Raw genomic sequence first — 24,209 nt, forward strand, 5'->3', positions numbered from 1 at the left:
ATCTCCAGTTAAAATATACTTGTGGTGTGTGTATGTATAGATGTGTGTATACACACACACATACCCATATCCATATACACACCACGAGACACACAAAGCTTAAGTAGTGAGTCTGTCTATAGTTAAGCTCACAAAACCAGATGCTTCACAAACACAAAGGCAGCAGAGGAATTATGGTTGGGCTCTTGAAACACATCACAAAAAATGAAAACAGCTACTTGCCAAGTGACTTTGGTTCTTTCTGTACATTCAATAACTATAGTAGGTGTGGGTTGTAATCAGAATAAAAAGGAACGGTGCTAACTGAAGGCAACTGAATGAATGGGCAAAAACCCTCTCAGTCCAATAATGCAATTAAAGTGCTACACCAATTCTCAGCTTGGTTGTTTGGGGGTTTTTTGTTTTTGTTTTTTAATTAGTCTGCAAAAATAGATGATCCTCCCACAAAAACAAACCCTGTCCTGAAAAAGCCCTTGTTTATGGAAGATGTCAGATCTCAAAACTCTTGGCCTTGCTCTCAATCAGTACATGCAAAATCAGTACTTTTTTAATGTCTGAAACAAAAAAAATAGAAAAAAAACTTTTTTGAAGCACCTTAATGTGGCTTCCCATTCCAGGAGTGGTAGCCACCTTTTTTCTTTGAGCACCTTATTGATGTGTTATGCTATCTGCTGTCTTTTTGTTACCTGTTGGCTGAATGGCTGGCTGTTAACATGTACACACATATGCAGGGGCGAAAGGATGGCTGTGTGTGCACCTAGTGCATTCCACATACACACAGGCCTTTCTATGAAATGCTACATGTGCACCCACATGCACGCACACCCTGCTGTGATATCTTTGTGTGTGTGTGTGATGCTCCATCTGTGTTCCCGTTCCTCATCGGATTGGTTTGAATTTAGAGGGAAATTTCTTAACCGGTCTCTGCCCTTTTTGGCGGACAAAGTTAAAAATTCATAAATGGCTGAGGGAGGGGACATTTCCTTATTGGGAACAAAGAAATTCCCAACAATCATTCAAAGCTGAGTGAATGGGAAACTGCATTCAGGCCTAAATCCTGCAGTCTTTGGGCAGGCAGCCTCCCCGCCCACTGCTTTCAGTGGCAGTTATGCCAGAATAAAGACTTCATGATTTGGTCCCCAGCAGGCAAAGCTGCTTCTTAGGAGACAGGTCTTTGCCTCTACCAATGTGCGTTGTTGTGGCTGTGTGTGTTGTTATACACTCACACACACTGCTACACAGATATCTCTAGAGATATGGTTTGTGAAGATATGAAGAGCAGGTCAAAAGTTTAGAGGGATTATGAGTTCCTTTTGTTTCTCTTCTTATACTCTGTAAATGGTATGTCAGTTATTAAACAAGCAAACAGAAAATTGTTTTAAAAAACCCTTGCATACGCCTTTTCTATCAAGTGCTTTAAAATATAGAATAAATACACACATCCTGCCAGTTTTTTCTTACAGTGAGAGTATCCTTACCTGCCATTTAATATTAGCCTCGTATTTTTCTCACGTATATTTACCTGTGACTTGTATTTGTTATTTAAAACAGAAAAAAAAAAGAAAAAAAAGAAAATTAACTAGCGCTTCATTATACTATATTATTATTATTATTATTGTGACATTTTGGAATACTGTGAAGTTTTATCTCTTGCATATACTTTATACGGAAGTATTACGCCTTAAAAAATACGGAAATAAATTTTACAAGGTTTCTGTTTTGTGTGGAAGAGTAATTGATGTTGCTAAGAATGATGTTTGTTTTTTTGTTTTTGTTTTTTTGTTTGTTTGTTTGTTTTTTGGGTTTTTTTTAATGTTACCAGCACTTTTTTTGTAAGTTTCACTTTCTGAGGTATTGTACAAGTTCACACTGTTTGTGAAGTTTGAATATGAAGGAATAATTAAAAAAAAAAAGTAAAAAACTTGGCAGGTGTCTGTGGGTTTATTTTCCTCCTAGAATATACAAGGTTGCATGTAAAGACACAATCCTGCAGTTGATAGGATAGAACCACATTGGCGCACTCACTGTATGACTATATTGCAACATTTGACTCTGGGACTAAACTTCTCCAGAGGACCCTGTAACACAGAGAACTCGCTGAATGGAAGCATAATATCACAAAATATGGCAAAAAGGAGACTTCTTACAAATAGAAGCTTTTTGGTCAAATAATATTTTAAAAATCCCATTACAAGAGCAGACTGTACGTAACCTGCCCTGCATCCCTCCCTGCTATACCAGTCCTTGGCTCCGCACACACAGCTCTGCCAATGCCCTTCTATCCTGATCTGCAGCCCTCTGCAAGTCCTCTCCTGGGACCCCTTACAGGTCAGCATAAGCTCAGTCTTAACCTGCAATATCTTTACTACTGTACACCCCCTGTACAATTCAGCTTCTCTATTTCAGTCCTGAGCTGCAATATCTTGGTTCAGTGATTTGCATAAACCTACTCTTAAGATAAGGCAAAGGTCACCAAACTCTCTCATTGGTGACCTAAGTCAAGCTTGAATCCAAGACTCCATTGGTAAAAAGGCAGCAATAGCTGCTGGAAGTTATAGGATTTCAAGCCAGAGCACAAGATTTGCCAGGCTGGAGATGCCACTGGAAGGCCAAGCAAGAGTTGAGAAGGCAGGTGCCCTACGTATCCTAACCCATCCCTCCTCCCCAAACTCAATTACTAGTTTTGATTTTTCTTTCACCTCCTTGGCCAAATCCTGGTCCCACTGAAACTAACAACAAAACTCCCAGTGACTCAACGGGACCACAGTTTCACCTCTGGAGCACACTTTTCAAATGGGGAGGCTTAATTTAGGGCACCCAGTTCTGCACTTGGATTGAGTCCAAATGTATAAACAAGGTATCCTAATTTAGGTGTCCTCTTGTGAAAGTTAGGAAACGCACCCCCATCCCCACCCTCCTTCCTCGAGGCTGTTGGTTTTGCCCTAAAAGATTAGAAGTTCAAGACAAGATATCTTCAATTTGTCATAAGCCTGGAAAGGAGATCCTCCCACAGTGGGATACATAAGAATCGTCCCCACAGTCCTGGCAAAGCAACATCATTGCTAAAAGATGAGGGTCATAGAAACACATTGGATAATCATTTCCATAGCAGGGGTTGAAAGAGCCTTTTAACGGGAATCTAGAATTTTTTTCTCATGCTACAGCCAGAAGGCACTCTTCTCAAAACAAGGTAAACTCACCAAAACTGCACCCCGAGGCCATACTAACAATCTAAGGGCGTATTCCAGTGGTTCTCAGTCTGAGGATTGCAACCCCAAGGCATGTTGTTAACTAGCAGGGTCCTGTGGGATCAAAAGGCTGCTTCCCATTATCCAGCAGGTTCCATATGCATAGTGAGTGGCAACTGGCTGCCCCACAGCCATTTTCATGCCTAAATTCTGTGAATGGTGCTGCACTGACAGCTGTGGAGACTAAGGTCCTCTATCCATCCATCAGATCAGGTACAGTCCAGGCAACAGCAGGTGGGTTGGCACCATCCCCACACATAGCCCCCCAGTTAGTGTTCCTCAGCCCTGCACGTGAGAGACCATCTCCAGAGATGAGAGGAGAAGGCAATGTCCATGGCTCAGTCATTACCTTGCTTCTCTATTGAACCAGTTTTCTTCCCCAAGTTGTGACGTGGTCACAGGTACCCCTAGGAAACTGGCCTGAGACCTCCACACAGCCCTTCAGTTAGTAACAACATCTTGTCACTACCAGCCTGGATGGTATTTTGAACAAAACCCTAGAACGGGTCGGCAACATTCGGCACGCGGCTCACCAGGGTAAGCACCCTAGCGGGCCGGGCCAGTTTATTTACCTGCTGACGCGGCAGGTTCGGCCGATCGCGGCCCCCACTCGCTGCGGCTCGCCGTCCCGGGCCATTGGGGGCGGCGGGAAGCGGCGCGGGCCGAGGGATATGCTGGCCGCGGCTTCCCGCCGCCCCCATTGGCCCGGGACGGTGAACCGAGGCCAGTGGGGGCCGCGATCGGCCGAACCTGCCGCGTCAGCGGGTAAATAAACTGGCCCGGCCCGCTAGGGTGCTTACCCTGGCGAGCCACGTGCCGAACGTTGCCGACCCCTGCCCTAGAAGGTGAAGGCCCTTCCCAATCTCTTGATTCATCCAGTGCAAACACCCTGAGCCTGTCTACATCAATGCTGTGTACTTCACCCCTTCCACCACCACCACCACCACCACACATACCCTTTCTCTTGACCAGCCAACCTCCAGACTGTTTTACAGGACTTGATAGGAGGAAGCAGAAAGGTTGTAACAAAAGATCTGATGCAGGATCGCTATGCTTCCCCAAGGCCAAAACTCCCTCCTCCCCACCCAGCTACCCCATTTGTACCACAGTGCTACTGCTGCTGTGGCTTTTGTATCGCAGGACGTTGAAATAGTCGTGACCATCATCAGATTCCTCCTGAGCTCCCACGCTGCTGGCAGATGCCACGCTGGCCTCTGCTGAGCTGCCTGTGGTGGGGTTTTGTGAACTGCCATCCTTCCCGCTGCTGCTGGAGGGCGCCTTCTGCAGGACATGGGGTGGCACATGGATCTTCTGAGTTTGTTTCTACAAAACAAAGCCACAAGGTTTTTTTCCTCCAATCATTTTAAATCAGAGACGGCCCCAAGGGCCATTGTTCAGATCCATACTTTCCCAGAGTCTGGGCAGGATTGCTGTCTACAGGTTGAGATCAGGCTCATCCTTACATTTAAACAGCTGCTCAGGTTCCCACCATCCTTCCACCTCTTTCCTAAGAGGGGAGAGAGAGAGAGGAGAGTGGGTTATGGAGGGGTTGAGAAGATTGGGTATGAAGGGGGCCTGAGATGTGCCCTTACACTGGTGCAGGCCCCCTGAGAAGCAACCTCACCCTTGACTGGTGTGGAGTAGGGTCCTCCATGAATCCAGCCCTCAGCCAGTATGGAATAAAACCCCTCCCATCATCCACCAGCCCCCTTGTCCAGTGAAGCAGGTACGGGCCTGTCATAACTATAAAGGGAAGGGTAACAGCCCTCCTGTGTACCATACTATAAAATCCCTCCTGGCCAGAGACTCCAAAATCCTTTTACCTGTAAAGGGTTAAGAAGCTCAGGTAACCTGGCTGACACCTGACCCAAAGGACCAATAAAGGGACAAGATACTTTCAAATCTTGGTGGGGGGAAGACTTTTGTTTGTGCTCTTTGTTTTGGTGGGAGTTCGCTCTTGGGACTAAGAGGGACCGGAAATCAATCCATGCTCTCCAAATCTTTCTGAACAAGTCTCTCATATTTCAAACTTGTAAGTACAGCCAGGCAAGGCGTGTTAGTTTTATCTTTGTTTTCTCAACTTGTAAATGTACCTTTTGCTAGGGTGTTTACCTCTGTTTGCTGTAACTTTGAACCTAAGGCTAGAGGGGTGTCCTCTGGGCTCTTTAAGTTTGATTACCCTGTAAAGTTATTTTCCATCCTGATTTTACAGAGATGATGTTGACCTTTTTCTTTAATTAAAAGCCTTTTTTAATAACCTGATTGATTTTTTCTTGTTTTTAGATCCAAGGGGATTGGGTCTGGATCCACCAGGAGTTGGTGGGAGAAAGGAGGGGGGGGGATGGTTAATTTCTCCTTGTTTTAAGATCCAAGGGGTTTGGATCTTGATCCACCAGGAGTTGGTGGAAGAGTCTCTCAAGGCTACCCAGGGAAGGGAGTTAGCCCATTGGGAGTGGTGGCAGCGGACCAGATCTAAGCTGGTAGTTAAGCTTAGAAGTTTTCATGCAGGTCCCCACATCTGTACCCTAAAGTTCAGAGTGGGGAAGGAGCCTTGACAGGGCCCATGAGATGTGCCCACATATTTGACAGCTGACAGATTGGGGCCCCCATCTGACATGCCCTCACACCTAGCTGGGGACCCCAATCTTAGCCAGTGGGATGGGCATGGGGCCTGAAATGGACCCTCGCATTCAGACCATTCCTGCAGGAGTTGAGAGGTCCCCACATAGTAGCTAGTGAAATGAAAGAGGGGTGATTACTGAGACACACCGTCACACTTCAGGGGAGCCTGAAATATGCTCTCAGCTAGCAGTCTGAAAGAAAGGGGGCCCAAATATACACCCCGTTCTCTCCTGACTTTGAAAAGGTCTCTCACACTCATCTAAGAGGGGATGCTGAGATGCATTCAGCCCAGATGGGGAAACATGAACTGTGCCTTCACCCTCAGCTAGGGGAATGAGGAGGGACCCCAGATATTCCATCATAGTCAAGTCACAGGATGGGTGATATGAGCAGTTCCCTCACACTCAGCCCAGGTGTATTAGCGTGGTCAGCAGAGCCCTTACACTCACTGGGGAGGGAATTAGGGGCCATAGCAAAGCCCTCAGTCTGAGCTGGGTGCTGAGTTACTAGGGCACAGGGGCTGAGATGATTTCTTGGCCATGCGGTGGGGATTTTTCAGCAGATGCTCAAAATTCAGCCAAATCAAGTGAGTTCCTGAGGCTGTGGGCAGCAGAGCCAGTTTAAGATCAATACACTAGGAAGCACAATAAGCAACTCTAAGTGAATGCTGGAGTTGGGGACAGCAGAGATCTGTCCACTTAGACGCCATGTTTCCCATCAAATTTACTCTGCATCTTTGTGTTTAATCCAATCCATGTAATTAAAGATTCAATAGCTAAGAAAAGTAACGGGATGAGTGGAAGGGGAGCTGGTGATCTTATTGGGACTAACTTCTGGTTACCTTTCTCCTGAGGATCCAGACTATGAAACACACTAGGAGCAGAACTCCCAATATCAGGCTGATGATTATGTATGGAAGGTTCTTCCAAAAGATCATCTCCTCTGATGCTCCTGAAATTAAGTGAAGAGAAATGTGAGTTTGGCATTAAAATCACCCTTGGCCACATTCACCAAAGGCATGCAGAAGGGGGTACAGGGCTACAGCTGTGATCCTCAGGCCTGATGCTAATCTTACACTTATTTTACACTAGTGTAACACCACTGACTTCAGGAGAGTTACTCCTCAATGACGGTTGTTTTAATGAAATCAGAATCAGGCCCCACATGTCCAGGCTTGACAAAGAAACCCTGATGGGAGGGCACTCTACCTCCTTCTTCCTCAGGACAGTCTGGATCTTCCTCTAGCTGGTTTCATCTTAAACAATGCTGGGGGTAAAACCTGGTGACTATAAATGCCCCGTGGAGACCACCTTGTTTAATTATTTCATGCATAATACAACTCAAAGATATGCTGTATCCAGCTCAGGACATTGAATCCTGCAGCCTAAGTCAGTTTCCGTGTAAGCAAAGCATCTCCATGAGAAGAGGCACTGCTGACAACTGTACCAAGTCTTTCTTACTCCCGCAGAGATCACGGGTACACATGTGCACCAACACTTCAATGGTGAGCCCCGTCCTACATTGACTGTGCTCAGGACCTCCTAGGAGAAGTGCTCATACCACTGCACAATCAGCCTGTAGTGAACTGCCTGAAATAAACCTGGGCTCTAACGCCAACCTTGAGTAAAACACAAAAGCAACTTGTCCAACTGTAACCAAAACAAATTTTTTTTCAAATCTCACTTTGGTAGGTTGCCTGCCATAAGTTGATATTTTAATATCCTGAGGGTTCTTCCTATTGACAAGGTAACGAATAACTGTATCCCGAGATACTGAACCTAAAAGGCCAATGTCATTGTTGGTAGTTGTTGAACATTAGATTATTACCACCAAGTGACAATTGTTTTTGGAAAGCCCTGGCGAACTCGCTACCAAAGGACCGGGTGGGGAGAGCAGGATGGGAAAAGGAGGCAAACATGGTACCAATCTGCTAAAAAGAAAAGAAGAGTGATTCTGGCAGTTACCGCCCTGGAATTCTGACTTCTAGCTCTAAGGAACTGTAAGTGGTATTCCTTGGTCTCAACAAGTGGCCCACTCTCTGGCCCCTGTTGCCCTGGATTTGAAGGGTGCGTATACCCCAGAATGTGATCAAGCTACGTGCAACCATATTATGTGCATTTAGCCACCCTGAATTAATAAAATAGACCCACCACATAGTTAAAGGTTAATTTGGAGACAGGCTTTCAGAAGCAAGGTCAAAACTAGCTACAGTTTCTGCTAATCAGAATGGGAGGAGGGGACAGACAAGTAAACAACTGAGTCTGAAAACCTCGGTGGCTGGAAAACCTTGAATCTAGATGCTGTTGATATTAAAAGTTTATTTAAAATTTGAAAAGTGATGATACAGTAGGGGTCATTATGACCTATATGTTTTGTAGACGTTAGTTATAAAAGATTAGCTAATAGAGTGTACTTTGGAGCGGTCCTCTGAAGCCATCTTGAGAGACGTTTTTCCTGACACCCTTTCTCCCCGGCAGGTGAGCAACTGGCCACCGCGAACCTGCTGTTAATTACTCAATACCATTCCAGATGTTAGGTAAACATCCGGTATGTTCTAAACCTATTGCTTATGTCTGCATGTGCTTACATCTGATAAACTGCAGTGTTAGACAAGAGCACCCATACTTGCATTTAATCCTTGATCAGACAGAATAGCTCTGTTCATATTGATTTATTCCTGGCCCACCTAGAGTGAAATAGTTACGTTGCCCCTGCTGGAGGTTCTGAAAACCTCGGGTAACACCCCCACCAGCTGCTGTATGCTTTCTCCCCTCTCCCCAGCAGCACCAGGCCCTTACAGGGAGAATTGTACCCTTGTATTAAGGGCAGAATTTGGCTCCAATTAGCCTTCACACTTCCTGTATGGTAGGCAAGTATTAGAGCCAAATCCCCAAACCAAATCAGGGGCAGATCACTTCCTCTCTCTGTCCCTCTAAATGCAGTCATCTCTACAAACCACTAGACGATCCTTACTTTTGTAATTCAAGTAAACAGATCTGGCAGAGCACTGGGCTAGTGGAAGGAGAAATGGCAAGTGAAATTGACCACAAACAGAAAGTGACATTGAGTAATCTAGCTTTATTGTCCAAGCTAAGTGAGAAGTGCAAAAAGTAAACAAACAGTACACAATCCACAGAAGTGATGAAAAGTAAATTAGATCTTAAAACCTTTCAGCTTTAATAATATAATTTACTAGTAACAAAGGCAAAAGGTAAATGTTAAAAATAATAATTTTGGCCATGTCACCCATAAAACGAATCTACTCTAGGGAAAGGAAGAGGGTGTTCTGGATGATGCTAATTTGTCAGTTGCAAAATAAACTTGTCAAAGGTGCCTAAAGGGGTAAATTTTCAAAAGTGCCTAAAACACCACTCTTAGGCTCCTAAATAGAAAAGGGTGACATTTTTCAGCTAGAACTTTTTTTTCACCAAAAAATGTAGATTTGAGTCAACTGAAACATTTCAAGAAGTCATGTTCAAAAATGGTATCAATCAAAAAAATTAATTTTGAAATGTCAAGATAAAACGTTTCAATTTTTTATTCGAAGCTTTTTTGGTTTCAAAATTTACTTCAATTTTATTGTTTTAAAGGTTAACAAACCTCACAATCATTTTCAGTCAAACAAAAAGTTTCATTCAACCTGAAATGAATTAATTTTTGACTTTTTGGTTCATCAACTTTTTTTTTTTTTTTGGTTTTTCAGTACAGCCCGCAAACTGAAAAAATCAGTTATTCATGCAGCTCTTTTCCTACAGGCTTGTCTACATACACAAATTGAATCCAGAATAAGATAGGGTGTGAATTTAAAGCAGTTTAGTTATTCCTGATTAACTCCATGTGTGGATACTATTAGGGCTTATCTACACTGGCACTTTACAGCGCTGCAACTTTCTCGCTCAGGGGTGTGAAAAAACGCCCCCAAGTGCTGCAAGTTTCACTGCTGCAAAGTGCCAGTGTAGACAGTGCTACAGCACTAGGAGCCGCACTCCCAGCACTGGGAGCTATGCCCCTCGTGGAGGTGGGTTTTTTAGAGCGCTGGAAGTGCTGTGCTGCGACGACACAAGCCATGTTAAAGCGCTTTAACATTGCCGGTGTAGACAAGCCCTTATTCTGGAATAAGAGTATTTTATTACAAATTAGCTTAATCGGCTTCCAAAAAGTGCCTTATTCCCTCTGATTAACATGGAGTTAATCTGGAATTGCTATTCTGAAATAACTCCCATGTAGATAAAACCTGAGTCACTTAGGTGCTTTGGAAAATTTTACCCGCACTCCATAGATCTGAGTTATCTGTAGTCTTGTTGGCTCACCTGTCAGTTCCAGGAACATTCTCCCTTCATATATCCCATAAGGGAAGGTGTGAAATTCACAGCAGTAATCCCCAGTGTCATTGACTCCTAATAAGTGGATTGTTATCCCATACTCTGCTGCCAGCGATACCTTCTCAGTGAATGCCGGCTGGACCATGGCTTTATCTTTGCTTAGGTAAACTGCAAGCATGACCTTGTTACACCTGTTCCAGTTCACCTGCGACACAATAGCATTGGTCAAAGAGAGAGAACACTGCAGGGTGATGTTGCTGTTTTCAACTGCAGAAACATTCCCAGCTGTTAGAATTTTCTCAGTTGTGTCCCCTGGAAGACAGCAAACCAAAGCGTAGTCATGAGAGTGATGCAGTGTAGGGCTTCCCCACAGCTTGTGAGAGAGAAAGTTCATTTGATTACCTAAATTCCCACTCCGCTGCAATCATTGAAATCAGATAAAACAAGCAATAACCAAACAGGAAAGAACTATATCTGAGAAGGAAGGGAATTCTTTGTGACGGGTTCGGTCACAGAGATCCCCTTGGGATTGTCACCTGATGTGCTAAAGTTACCTCTGAGCCCGTTTGCTCTGCCAGCTTGGGACTCCAGTACCCTGCCTTGTTGAGCCAGACACGCTAGCCTGCTGCAACACAGACCCAGGGTCTGGCCCACGTCCCCAAAGCTGCAGACTTTAACTAAAAACAGCTCAGCAGGTTACCGGTCTCCAGCACCCAGACACCCAACTTCCAATGGGATCCAAACCCTCAAATAAATCCATTTTACTCTGTATAAAGCTTATACAGGGTAAATTCATAAATTGTTCACCCTCTATATCACTGATAGAGAGATATGCACAGCTGTTTGCTACCCCCAGGTATTAATCACTTACTCTGGGTTTATTAATAAACAAAAGTGATTTTATTAAGTATAAAAAGTAGGATTTAAGTTGTTTAAAGTAATAACAGCCAGAACAAAGTAAGCCACAAAGGAAAATAAAGCAAAACCATGCATATCTAAGCCTAATACATTAAGAAACTGATTACAGGCAATATCTCACCCTCAAAGATGTTCCAATAAGCTTCTTTCACAGACTAGATTCCTTCCTAGTCTGGGCCCAATCCTTTCCCCGGTACAGTCCTTGTTAGTTCCAGCAGACATCTCAGGTGGTAAGCAGGGGTTTTCTCATGACTGGCAGCCCCTTTTGTCCTGCTCCACCGCCTTTTATAGCTCTGGCACAAGGCAGGAATCTTTTGTCTGTGCTTAAACCCACCCCTACCTCATCAATGGAAAAGTACAAGGATTAAGATGGATTCCAGTATCATGTAAAATGGTCATGTCACTGTAAGACCCCTAGTCTCCATTCTTCCTGGTTGGCCCACATGTACACAAGAAGGTTTGCAAGTAAATAAACTATTTACAACCAATTGTCCTAGTCAATGGGAGCCATCAAGATTTTAAACCACCATTAATGGCCCACATTTTTCATAATTACAATAGGACCTCAGAATTATACTTAGTATTTCTAGCTTCAGATACAAGAATAATACATGCATACAAATAGGAGGAATATGTTCAGTTGTTTATAACCTTTGTTATGATACCTTAAAAGAGACCATTTGCATAAAGCATATTCCACTTACATCATATTTACACTCATAAACATATTTCCATAAAACATATGGAGTGCAACGTCACATTCTTCTCTTATTCTAAGGGAAGATGGTCCCAGAAGAGGAGGGCTCAGATCTGTTGGTGGAGCAATGTATGGAAGCCCAGGATTGAGTGATAATAGAAGACCAAATTGCTGAGGAAGGATTTTCTTCCAGTCAGAGAAGACGGAGATACGCTTATATAGCAGTATGCAACTGTCATAAACAAGCATCCCAAAAATTTCAGATTAGCACTCAAATGTCCAGGTACTTATCTCAAACTCATCAAACCTCCTTTGGCCTGGAATTTGGGAAAATCCAGATTTGAAATATTTAGTTTCAGAAGGTTTGGAAATATCAACAACCGTTTTTTTGGAGAATTGGGTTTTTGTTTATTTATTTGGTTGACTGTTTGGTTTTTTGGAGGGTGGGGGGAGATTGTGGGCAGTTTACTCTTATCTTTGAAGCACTATGTACAGAATCCTGCTGGTGAAATGATACTGACTTAGGTGACCCATAGTTTGATCTGCTAGGGCAACTTCTATGGGATGAAAGTCTCTTGAGTGTACAGGTAAGTTTGATTTAAAAAAAAAAACCCAACAGTTGATTCATACCACTAGTTTATGTTCCCAGTACTAACCTCTCCCCCACACACCCAAAATTCCTTCCTGTCCTTACAATTTCACTGGACTTAAAAACTGGAAACAGATGCAAAATCTAGTTGTGCAGTCACTCATTCATTTAGATTGGTGCAGGCATTGTGGCCAGAGCAAAAGAACCAAGTGATGGCTCCTGGACTCTGTTCCTAGCTCTACTACTGACTCCCTGTGAGGCTTCAGGTAAATCACTTAACTGCCTCATGCCTCAGTTTCCCCATATGTAAACCAAGGGCAGTAATACATCTCTAAGTGAGTTACTGCAAGGTTTAAATCATCAATGTGTAAAGTGCTTTGATACTAGAGATGTCCAAATAACTGAATATTTAGTTCAGGGGCAGGTCTGAAAAACAAAAATTCTCTTTGGGTCAACCCAAAACAAAAGTGTTCCAAAAATTCCAAAATAAAAACATTTTGACTTTTTATTTTGAAAGATATTTTGTTTTGGAAATGCCAAAATGAACCATTTCAACATTTCTGATTTTTTAAAAAACCAATACAATTGTCCAAAACTGACCTGAATTCATTAATTGTATTGGTCAGCCCAAATGAACATTTTTGCCCCCCCGCAAAAAAAAAGTTTTGCGTGAAAATTTTCATCCAGCTCTAAGACCTTTGGGTGAAAGGTATTACTAATAAACAACAACAGAAAAGTTAAGTATGACCTGCATTCAGCTGTACTGAAATGCATATTGTTTGCTTGAGTTCAGTTTACCAAACAATCTAGATTGCTCTGTATCAATGACCTGTCCTCTTCATTAAATACCATTGCCCCAATCTCTGTCATCTGCAAACTTTACCAGTAATGATTTTATGTTTACTTCAGATCTTTGATAAAAATGTTAAATAGCAGAGGGCCAAGAACCTATACCTGCAGTACCCCACTAAACCAAAAAAAACCAACACACATCTTCTAAAATTACATTTTAAGGTCTCTCCGTTACTCGGTTTCTAACCCATTTAGTGTATGCCATGTTGATTTTGTATCATTCTAGTTTTTTAATCAAAGTGTCGTGCAGTATCAAGTCAAATGCCTTATAGCAGTCTTAAGTATATTACATCAATACCATTAGCTTTATCAACCACATTTGTAATCTCATCAGAAAAAGATATCAAGTTCGTTTGACAAGATCTATTTTCCATAAGCCCGTGTCGATTAGCATTAATTATATTACCAGATGGCTGGGACAGAGCTAACAAGGTAGCTGTACAGTTTTAATGTGATTCCGATAATCAGCAAGACTAAAAAGAAAGCTGCTGATGGAAAAAAGAAGAGGGATCCAAATCCAAGAAAATGGTAAGACTGCCAACAAAACTACAAATAACTCAGATCTATGGAGTGTGAGTTAAATTTTCCAAAGCACCTAAGTGAATCAGGGTTTATCTACATGGAAGTTATTTCAGAATAGCTATTCCTGATTAACTCGGTCTTCCTTACTCAATTTCAGATGCCACCAGCATCTAATGAAGCACAGAGGTCAAAACTCACTTGCCCAATGTCACCCAGCAAATGCATGGTAGAATTAGGACTAGAACCCAGGATCCCTGACTCACAAGTCTCTGCAGTAACTTATAAGAAATCATAATAAGCTAGCAAACACCTAGAACTATACCTGAAACAGGCAGGAGAGAAGCCATATGCCACAGCAGCTGTCCCAGAAGGAGAGGATAACCCATGCTACCAGAGAGTCACGAAAAAAGCAGCTGCTTGCTCTGGAGACTGGCAGGGCTGCAGAACTGCAGCTGTGAAAACACCGCAGCTCGAGTTGGGGGAAAGGGAAAGAGCTTTGGGGCGGGTGGGGTGAGCCAACTCATTCTTGACGCAACACAAACCACAGAGCCGTGGAGAGCGTGTTTCAGAAAAGACAACACAGAGAACGCTTTACAGCAACAACAGGCAGTGGTTACTTGTAACTGCAGGTGACTCAAACACCACTTCACTCATTAACAAAGGTGCCCTTATTTAGGCTTCCTGACCTCAAACTCTGATAAGTGGCTTACGGGAATCCTGCGATAACTAATTTGGGCAACAGCCCCTTCCTCATCCCCTTGTATGAATAATTACTTTTGAAAGATCACCATGAAGTTCCATGTCACCAGGAACTTAACCTACCAAGCAAAAAGTTTCCACCTTACAAGGAATCAGTGAGTTCCTTCAGACACTGAGTGCTAACACCGATCATGTGTATTGCGATTGCTTCGCTCCAGTTATTCCTATCACACAAAAGGCTGGTCTTAAACTGAAGCCAGCAAGTCACTGCCCTGCCCTTCAGGAAGATCTCCCATAGATTCAGGAAGATGTAGCCTCTTCCTCCTCCCTGCTGCAGCTGGGCTGAAGGGGGAGGTAACTCTCAATCCAATGTCCCCCTGAAAATAGCATAGTGGGAATGGAGGCTTGGTGTTTTGAGGTGGTCATCTGACATAAATATATGGAGATATACCTATCTCCTAGAACTGGAAGGGACCCTAAAAGGTCATTGAGTCCAGCCCCCTGCCTTCACTAGGCAGGACCAAGTACTGATTTTGCCCCAGATTCCTAAGTGGCCCCCTCAAGGATTGAGCTCACAACCCTGGGTTTAGCAGGCCAATGCTCAAACCACTGAGCTATCCCTCCCCCCAATCTTCTCTACTTGAGGCCACACACTCTGTAAGGCTATCCTTGCTCCTATAAGCAATAGTATTGCTATCAGTACAGTTATGTACTGGTATTTGATTGGGGCTTTGCATAGAACAGTGGTTCTCAGTCAGGGATCCGGGGCCCCCTTAAGGGGCCACGAGCAGGTTTCAGGGGGTCCGCCAAGCAGGGCCAGCATTAGCCTCACTGGGGCTCAGGGCAGAAAGCCGAAGCCCCACTGCATGGGGTTGAAGCCCAAGGCCCTGAGCCCAGTCACCTGGGACTGAAGCTGAAGCCTGAGCAATGTCGCTTTGTGGGGACCCCTATGGCATGGAACCCTGGGCAACTGCCCTGCTTGCTACCCCCTAATGCCGGCCCTGGCTTTTATATGCAGAAAAACAGTTGTTGTGGCACAGGTGGACCATGGAGTCTTTCTAGCGTGTTGGGGGGGCCTCCGAAAGAAAAAGTTTGAGAATCCCTGGCATAGAAAACTGAACAGTCCACCTTAAAGAGCTCACTATAAAAAAAAAAAAAAAAAAAAATCGATGGAATAGCAGCAGCCATGTCTCTTTCTAAAATATCTGCAAAGAGCGTGTGGCTGACCTGTGCCTGGTTAGTTTTATTTGGGATCTATTTTAGTGCCAAATTTAGCAGTGGCAATGAGGAAGACAGCTCCACCTTGACACCATGCACGGGGGGGAAAGAGCAGGCCACTTTTTAAGAAATAGAATAATCTGCAGACCCAATTTTCTAGCTACCAGAAGTCTTGGTAGAATAAAGGCTCATGAGTCTGACAGATCATCATTCTCTGAAGTGGATCACCAGTATATTCCAACTCCAGATGCCAACAAAACAGCCAAGGAGTTTCAACTGTAGTCTGCTGTCTGCATGCCCATGTCATTCAGCTGTATTCTACTGTAGTGCAGAATGGCTGAATGACATGGCCATGCAGGCCACTTGTCTAGATGTGCTTTTGCCATTCAAGCACCTCATGTTTTTGCCAGTTAATTATTACTGCCTCAGAGACATAGAGAGTACAAGTGAGCTCCCACAGTGTCTCAGGTAGTTCTAGATCTTCCCCGTCTCCAGCACTTCTCAGGGTTAAAGGACAATGGCAGGACTGATTTGTTGTTCTGTCCTGAAAGCTTTCAGGCCACAGGCCTTAACTGAAGATTTTCCCACTCTTCTCTCATTTTGCCACTTTCTGTATTCACAGACTGAAAAGAAAGGAAGGTGAGTCTCTTCACTGCTTGGGGAGGACCATTTCTCATGTCCGGCTTCATGCTCATAAAAGCATGCTTAACAGGCTGAATTCATAGGTGAACTAAGAAATTAGAGGGAATTTAAACTGGTGTAATTTACATCTTCTTTAAGATGGTGTAACTGACACCTCCTTACACCTGACTCACCTCGACATGGAGATCACACCAGCTTCGATGCCCTGAGATTTAGGACCTGATTAAGGTTGCCACCCTCCCGGATTGGCTGGAAGTCTTCTGGAATCGGAGGCAATCTCCCAGGGGCTACTTAAGCCAATCCGGGAGATTTTAGGCTGCCAGAAGTCCGGCAGCACTGCCTGGCCAGAGCCTGCATCCCAAGCCCCTGACCCCATCCTGAGCCCCTTCCTGCACCTGAGCCCCCTCACAGAGCCCGCAACCCCTCCTGCAGTCCAACCCTCTGCCCCAGGCTCAGCCCGGAGCCTTGGCCCACACTCCGATCCCCTCGACCCCACCCCCCAGCCCAGAGCCCGCACCCCAACCCCTTACCCCAGTCCGATGAAAGTGAGTGAGGGGGGGAGAGAGCGAACAACAGAGGGAGGGGGGATGGAGTGAGTGGGGGCAGGGCCTCGGAGAAGGGGCGGGGCCTCGGGGGAAGGGTGTTTGGGTTTGTGTGATTAGACAGTTGGCAACCCTAGACCTGATTCATCACTGTATTACCACAACCTTACACCGTAACAGCACAAAGGAAGCAGATAATCTCCTCCCCCACCCGCTCCATTTCTGTACAGTTACCAATAAAACCTCTTTTTATTTAAAATTTCCTGAATGAGACTATTAGTTGAGACATCTATTGGCTGGCATCTTTGAGAGAGAATCTTACCCTGACCCTGGAGACAGCAGCAGCACCAAGAGTGGGTGATAAGTAGGCCACAAAAGGTCAGAGGCACAGTGGAGGCTGTGGCCTCCCTCCCCCAATGCTGCCAGGTGGCTGGAGAGGCCCAGAATGGACACACAGCAAAGCAAAGGACCTGGAACGTACCAAGCACTGATCACCCTCCCAAGGAAAAGGAGTTGGTCAGACATCACATTTTTGCTTACAGACCTCAAATAGAACTACGGCTGACAGGGAAAACCAGCTTCTCCCTTAGTTCAGCAGACAGGCAGCCCAGCTGTTCTTAGAGGCAGAGACTTCTGGTTAAATTTCTAGCCAAAAACAATTCTTTCCCAGTAAGGAAAAACCTTCATTTGATAACTACATCATCGGATACTTTCCTGAATTCCACAACGCCTGCTCCATCCCCCTCCACACATTTGGAAAGCTCAAAAAGAGATGAACTAACATATGAAACTTCTCCACACAAAGGTTCCCCTATGAATTGAGACTGTCTGAGAGAAATTTTAGCCCAAAAAGTAATTTGACGTGGGTGGGGAAGTTACATGCAATTGAAAATTGGAGGGTACAGTGGAAAGATCATTTCAAATTTAGTATCGTAACCACAACCCTCTACACTTATATTCTTGCAGCATGTGTGCTGGTCATTCTGTAGAAGCAGAAGGTTCTTTGCACTTCAGAGGACAGCACAAGCATGTGCTGTTGACATCGGAAATGTTCCAACCACATTCTGATGAGCCCTTCTTTCCATTTTGTCATTGTGCTGCTGCGCTTCGTGCACTTGCTTCTGCAGCCATCGAGTGCGGAGCAGTTTGGCTGGCTTACTTGGTTTTCAGGGGCTAGACTCAGTTTAGAAGACAGCAACAGCCATGTAGTCTCCTTACTAGCACCTGGATTTCCAGCAGCCATTAGAGCCACATGGAGAATCTAGCAAATGGGCCACCAACAAAATCTATGGGAGAGGTGGTTTCTCACAAAGTGAAGTCTTCCATATTGATTCAGTGGGCCTGATCATTTGTATGCAGAGACTATGGGCCTGTCTCTCTTCTGTGCCCACTTTCTGTGAAATGCAGGGGGGAGAGGAGGGCCTCCAAGGAGCCAGTTACATCTTCTTGATTCTCAGGCCAGCTCCAGGCTAACCCCAGCCCAGGGCTGGTAACAGGCCCCAAGGGACTATCTGAGACTAGCTGGAATGCACCAGCACTGGCCTCACCTCCTCCTGCTCTTAGCCCCACACTGTGCCTAGGAGTGTAAGCGCCAACCATGCTTGCTCTCATGCAAGCTAAGGATTCCTCCACACTGAGGGGAATTATCAGCTGGGAAAATAGCACCAATTTCCAGCCTCTTTTGCTGCTAGAGAAGATTACAAGGACCAGATTGCAAGAGGAAATCTGGGCCTATATCCTAAAGCACCATATAAAACGCAGCCCTGCCAATGCACCTCAGACTTCACCAAGAGCACACCCCCTGCCATTCCAATCTTGGGCTCCCTGCACAGCATGAGCACCAGCACTCCTCCTCTTCCAGTTCTCGGCCACTAACAAAACGTTGTCAATGCACCTCAGTGCTGACGAGCAGCGCTGCAGCTAGCTCAGATCTAGCCAGCTCTTAGCACAGCTCAGACTCCGCATTTTAATCCTGACATTCCAAGACAGCACAAACTGGCCAGGCACTTCCAAAGATTAAGACAAACTTCCTTTTCCTATGTTGCGGCACATAAATCTCCAAAAACACAGGGTTTGACAAACTGAACGAGAACATATCCCACTTCTGGAGCCTTGCCTGCTGCCAATAGTAGACCTTGAAGAGGTCTCTACTTGTGACCTCAACCAACACTGCTAAGGGCTTTAAGATTCAGTGGAACTGATTTAGGGCCTGAATTTTAACATCTTTTTTTAAGTCAAAAAACCATGTCTCTAGTTTTTGTGGGTGTGATGCTGGGGTGTGACTCCAACGGAAAAGCAGCAAGCCATTGAGCAGTAATTTTATTCCTCGTTCTGCCACTGAACTGATCTGTGACATTAGGCCAGTCGCGTTTTGTCTTTCCTTCCCCTCCCATCCTTTGACTTGCTTATTTAGACTGTAAGCTCTTTAAGGCAGTGATTATTTTTCACTATGTGTTTGTACAGTGCCTAGCACAATGGGGACCTGATCCCAGTTGGGGCCTTGGGCACTATTGTAATATAAATCATGAACTACAACATGTGCTCCTCCACCCCCTATCATTGCAAGGACTCATTCTCTCTCTCTCTCTCTCTCTCTTTGGAATCTGTATAATTTCACCCCAACCATACTTAAATTTTTCTTTCTGGTTGGTTATTTTTATATATGCCCTTTAAATAAGTGAACACTATGCATATATAAACAAAGTTGCTATTGAATGTGATCTCTAACTTGACTGGACTGCTTTTATTATTCTCAAGATGTTGTGTGGCCTTTACCCATATAACAACATTATAGTTTGGGTGTATGGTTTGTTTGTTTTTTGCATTTGAACTTTATTTATTTTGTCCTGACGTGTGCCTCCAGGTTGGAAAGCAGGATCATGCTTTAAATATGAATATCCAAAATGAGGGCTATTATGTATATTTTCCATATTTCCCTTGACACTAAGGTGTGCTTAGACGATGTCTGCACCAAAAAGACTGTCTAATATTGGATGATCAATATGCAGAATTTAGTGAATTTAAATACTGATGGCCATGCAGTTGTCTAGCAGAGGTCAATACAGGAGACATGACTATTCCACCTCAGGTTGTCAGTGCAACTGAGGACTGGGCTTTGATGCTTAACTGACTAGGTCTTGAATTAATTAGGGAATGAATGCTATGACAATTGTGAGGACTACCTGTGTGAATTAAACATACAAGACATGGTCTCCTTAGAGAATGTTCACAACTTAAAAAAAAATCATCTGATTGGCGATAGTAACCACTGGATGGATAGAAATAGAATGAGACTTTCTGGAGGAACCCAACCTGGATAGTCCTGCAGAGAGCAGAATGAGGTTCCACTGTTGCATTTTATGACCGTGTGGGAGTGGAATAAGGACTGACAGGTTAAGGAAGCATTTAAATTATTGAGATTTGTACAAAACATCCTCCTCTTGAACATGCTGAGGACACCATACTACTGAAACTTGACCTTTTTTTGCTTGGATACTCTTACACACCCACAACAAGACCCTCATGGCAGAACTCAAGGCTATGTTTCACTGGTGCAACATGTTGTTTAAACTATGCACTTTGCACCAGCCAGCAGAATAATTTCTATTTGTTGAGCTTTCTTTTGGGGTCCACGAGAGCAATAGCAGATCTCTTCTGTGTGACAGAGACAGCCTCCGAAGACCCAGTGCTACGTTAATCAGGCCTGGGAGTCATAGCCTCTTCAGTCAGAAAGGCGTAAACAATATCGCTACTGCGCTCTTGTTCCTATCTCTTGTATTGTCCTGGGGAGCAGCGGAATGGGGGGAAGACACGTAGCAGGGACTTTGCGCAGATCTGCGAGAGGTCATTCACCACCTCACATCCCACCAAATTAATTTACAATCAGTGAGAGATTTCTGGATGTCTGAGCCACTCTGCTAATCCAAAATTGCCATGTTGGCCTTGGTGTTCATCATCTATTGCCGTTGGTGGGCAATAGAGATAGCAATAGAAACCTTTGCTCTGCCTCGGACAGGAAAATTTGTCTATGGGTAGGGCCAATCATGTTCTTCCTAGTGATTTAGGAAAACCCCATCAGATGTGTTGATTGCTACCACCAGAACAGATTGGTGATTCTTGGATGGCACAGTGCTCTGTGACCTCAACCAATCATTGTACCCCAGCTGGTACATGTTGTCCTCTTTCTTTCTGGTATGCATTCCCGCAACTGAACGGGGAAGTTCCCTTCAAAAAAAATCTGATCTTTTACATTCTCCAGTTAAGGGAGCAGAGACTATACCATTGGACCTAGATCTCTGCCAAGGGATGAGATGGAGAGATGCAGAGGGGATCGCTGGAAATCCTGGATCGGGGGCAGCAGGAGACACAGACTCCCCTTTGGCTCCCGCTTTTCTTGGCCCGACTCACTCCCTGAAGCTTGTAGGGGCACCAGCTGCTGCGAATGCCTCCGAGGGGAAGCAGAGCTGATGGGACAGGCAAAGGAAGCCCTGGAGCATGGCTAGGAATTAGATGCACACATCTAATTGAACCAAATTGATAGAAAGTTGAAAAAAAGTTTAGCATTTCCTTCAGAAAAAGCTCTGAGCAAGGGTATCAGGCTGGTGGGTTTTACCCACATGCTCAGGCTCTAATTGATCACCATATTTGGGGTCGGGAAGAAATTTTCCCCTGGGTCAGATTAGCAGAGACCCTGGGGTTTTTTGCCTTCCTGTGCAGCATGGGACACAGGTCACTTGCAGGTTTAAACTAGTGTAAATAGTGGATTCTCTGTAACTTGAAGTCTTTAAACCATGATTTGAGGACTTCAGTAACTCAGCCAGAAGTTAGGAGTCTATTAAAAGGAGTGGGGGGTGAGGTCCTGTGGCCTACGATGTGCAGGAGGTCAGACTAGACGATCATGATGGTCCCCCTTCTGACCTTAAAGTCTATGAGGCCTGGCTGAGCCACCAACCACTGGGGAGTCAGAGAAAACTGGAGGGACCTTTGGGGCCAGGGCTTCCCCTGCTTCCAGTGACTGACAAGTCTGGTTCTGCCCCCAAGCTGGAAGCAGGCTCAAGTACCAATTGTAGCAGATCTGTGGTCCTTAGTACAACAAAGAAATAAAGATTTAAAGCTACACAAACTCATTTTTATAACTATACAAACAGTGCAGAGGTATCCATTAGGGAGACAGAAAAATACCTCTCACTATTTGGCCAAATACTGCCTTTAATTGGTGCAAATACAGGTCCCATAGCTAACACAGGAGATAAATAAGAAGTATATAAAATAATGACTGGTGTAGAGAAGTTGTGCACTCCTATTTCTCCTCTCTCATATAGGAGACATTTGATGATGTTAAAAAGCGACCAAGTTAACACTGAAAAAAAGGGAACAAACATTCTTTTACATAACACGTAATTATCCTGTGTAACTCACTGGCACCGGTATCGTTGCAGCCAAGAGCTTAGCACAATTCAAAAAAAGATTAGACGTTTATATGGATAATGAGAACATACATGGTTACATTAATCTGGAAAAACTATGTATAAGGGATATTAAAAACTCTCATGCATCAGGACACCAGCCAGCTACTAAGGGTACATCTACACTACAGCGGGGAGTCGATTTAAGATACGCAAATTCAGCTACGTGAATAGCGTAGCTAAATTCGACGTACTGCAGCCGACTTACCCCGTTGTGAGGACGGCGGCAAAATCGACTTCTGCCGCTTTTTGTCGGCGGCGCTTACTACCACCTCCGCTGGTGGAGTTAGAGCGCCGATTTGGGGATTGATTGTCGCGTCCCAACGGGACGCGATAAATCGATCCCCGAGAGGTCGATTTCTACCCGCCGATTCAGGCGGGTAGTATAGACCAGACCTAACTGTCTCAGGTTAGAAAGAAGCTTCCTCTAAGGGCAAATTATTCTGCAATTCTGCAATACAAAGTTTCTTGCGCCTTCTCCTGAAGTCTCTCTAGAACAGGCCTCTGTCTATTCTCTGTCGCTCATCTTAGTATATGAGCACCTTCCAGCAGTGCATTAAGTGACATGACTAATATCGGTTACATGTGCTTTGTTCTCTTTCCTCAGGAGGAGAATTGTGTGTGCAGTGTAGTGTTTTGTTTTAGCAGGGTAGTTTTTATGAACATAGGCATTACTACATTTTGTGTTTTTTGTCAAACACACAATACTGGACTAGTTGGACAACTAGTGTGATCCAAACAGCTTTTCTGAAATGGTCTGACCTATCTGGAGTGAAATACTTGTCTGAGCCCAATAGTGCCGGACCTCTTCAGTGTGTAAACACACTGTTATCTGTTTCCATCTCCGGATGTCCTGAATGCTTCTGAGAAGCCAGAGGGAAGAAACAGGCACTGCAACTTCTAAATATGCTCAGGAATTTGGTGACCTTCAATCTTCATTTTCTGTTTCTGCATGTTGTCACAAGAGCTTTAAAGAAAGGTTTATTACCTAACCACCAAAGTGTTCTGGTTTCCTGTGGTGACCACTTAGAATGTAAGTAGTAACTTCTAAAAAAAAACATGTTTCCACTTGTAGCTGAACCAAGCAACCTATTTTTTGTTAACTTGTCAGAGCCAACTAATGCAAAAGCCAACAAAAAACATGATCAGTGTTGGCTTTTGGCCTGGGTTTATGAGGAAATTCACAGGGCATTGCTTTTCCTGGGGCTCCACACCACATGCAGACAAAGTGATGGTTGGCTGGGTCATAGGCTCGATGGTATACAAGCATATGGTATACAAGCACAGGCTATGGTGGATTTATGAATGAGATGTATGCCTTGAGGGTCATAAACATACTTCTTAAGAACACATTGCTTGCCTTCAGAATGGACTAGACAAAACATCAGAACAGAGAATTTGCAGCCCAGGGAGAGGGGATATTGGCTCGGGGCCTGTCCAAGTTACAGCAGCCTTCCTGAGGCTGTCCTATGGGCCACAGCACTGCCTACAATCTCTGCAATGCTGTACGCCGTGGCCCTATCTCCAGCATGCCCCCTACACCAGGACTTGCAAGGGAGTCCTTGCAGAGCAACGTTATGCTTGTCTTCTGCAGAAGGTGCTACTTCAGCTGCAAGTCTCTCTTCACCTGAGTCCTCTTGGTGAATGACTTTCAGATGAAGCAGCTCTCTTTAATGTGTCCCTCGCCAAGACATGACAAGCACCTCATGTGGGGGTTGCTGTTGGGGTGGTCCCCCCTACATGATGGACAATGCTTGAACCCTGGTGAGGGCATCACACAGGGCAGCCAACTACTCTACTAACACTAAACTAAGACTTAAGCCTCACCTAACGTACTACTACTAGAATATACAAGAAGAGGTCTCAGAAATCT

The 24,209-nt window shown here is 44.5% G+C and overlaps 1 protein-coding gene across 1 annotated transcript; it reads right to left on the bottom strand.

Moving 5' to 3' along the window:
- Window positions 1–4,337: 4,337 nt before the first annotated feature.
- TIGIT (T cell immunoreceptor with Ig and ITIM domains) lies at window positions 4,338–14,204 on the bottom strand. The gene is made up of 4 exons (XM_034767292.1): window positions 14,093–14,204; window positions 10,181–10,504; window positions 6,712–6,821; window positions 4,338–4,571 (listed from the first exon to the last, which is right to left on the bottom strand). The coding sequence occupies exons 1-4, from the start codon at window positions 14,154–14,156 to the stop codon at window positions 4,338–4,340; spliced, it is 732 nt and encodes a 243-aa protein (XP_034623183.1). The 5' UTR covers window positions 14,157–14,204.
- Between the last annotated feature and the right edge of the window lie 10,005 nt (window positions 14,205–24,209).

The sequence above is a fragment of the Trachemys scripta genome, chromosome 1 (assembly GCF_013100865.1).
Source record: "Trachemys scripta elegans isolate TJP31775 chromosome 1, CAS_Tse_1.0, whole genome shotgun sequence".
Lineage (NCBI taxonomy): Eukaryota > Metazoa > Chordata > Testudines > Emydidae > Trachemys > Trachemys scripta.

Excerpts from the sequence above, each read along its gene's own strand:
- TIGIT (XM_034767292.1), bottom strand. The coding sequence starts at position 14,156 with ATGGGTTATCCTCTCCTTCTGGGACAGCTGCTGTGGCATATGGCTTCT. Across the intron at positions 6,822-10,180 it reads AATGTTCCTGGAACTGACAG|GAGCATCAGAGGAGATGATC; the intron begins GTGAGCCAACAA and ends ACTTAATTTCAG. Across the intron at positions 4,572-6,711 it reads TCTGGATCCTCAGGAGAAAG|AAACAAACTCAGAAGATCCA; the intron begins GTAACCAGAAGT and ends TTTGTTTTGTAG.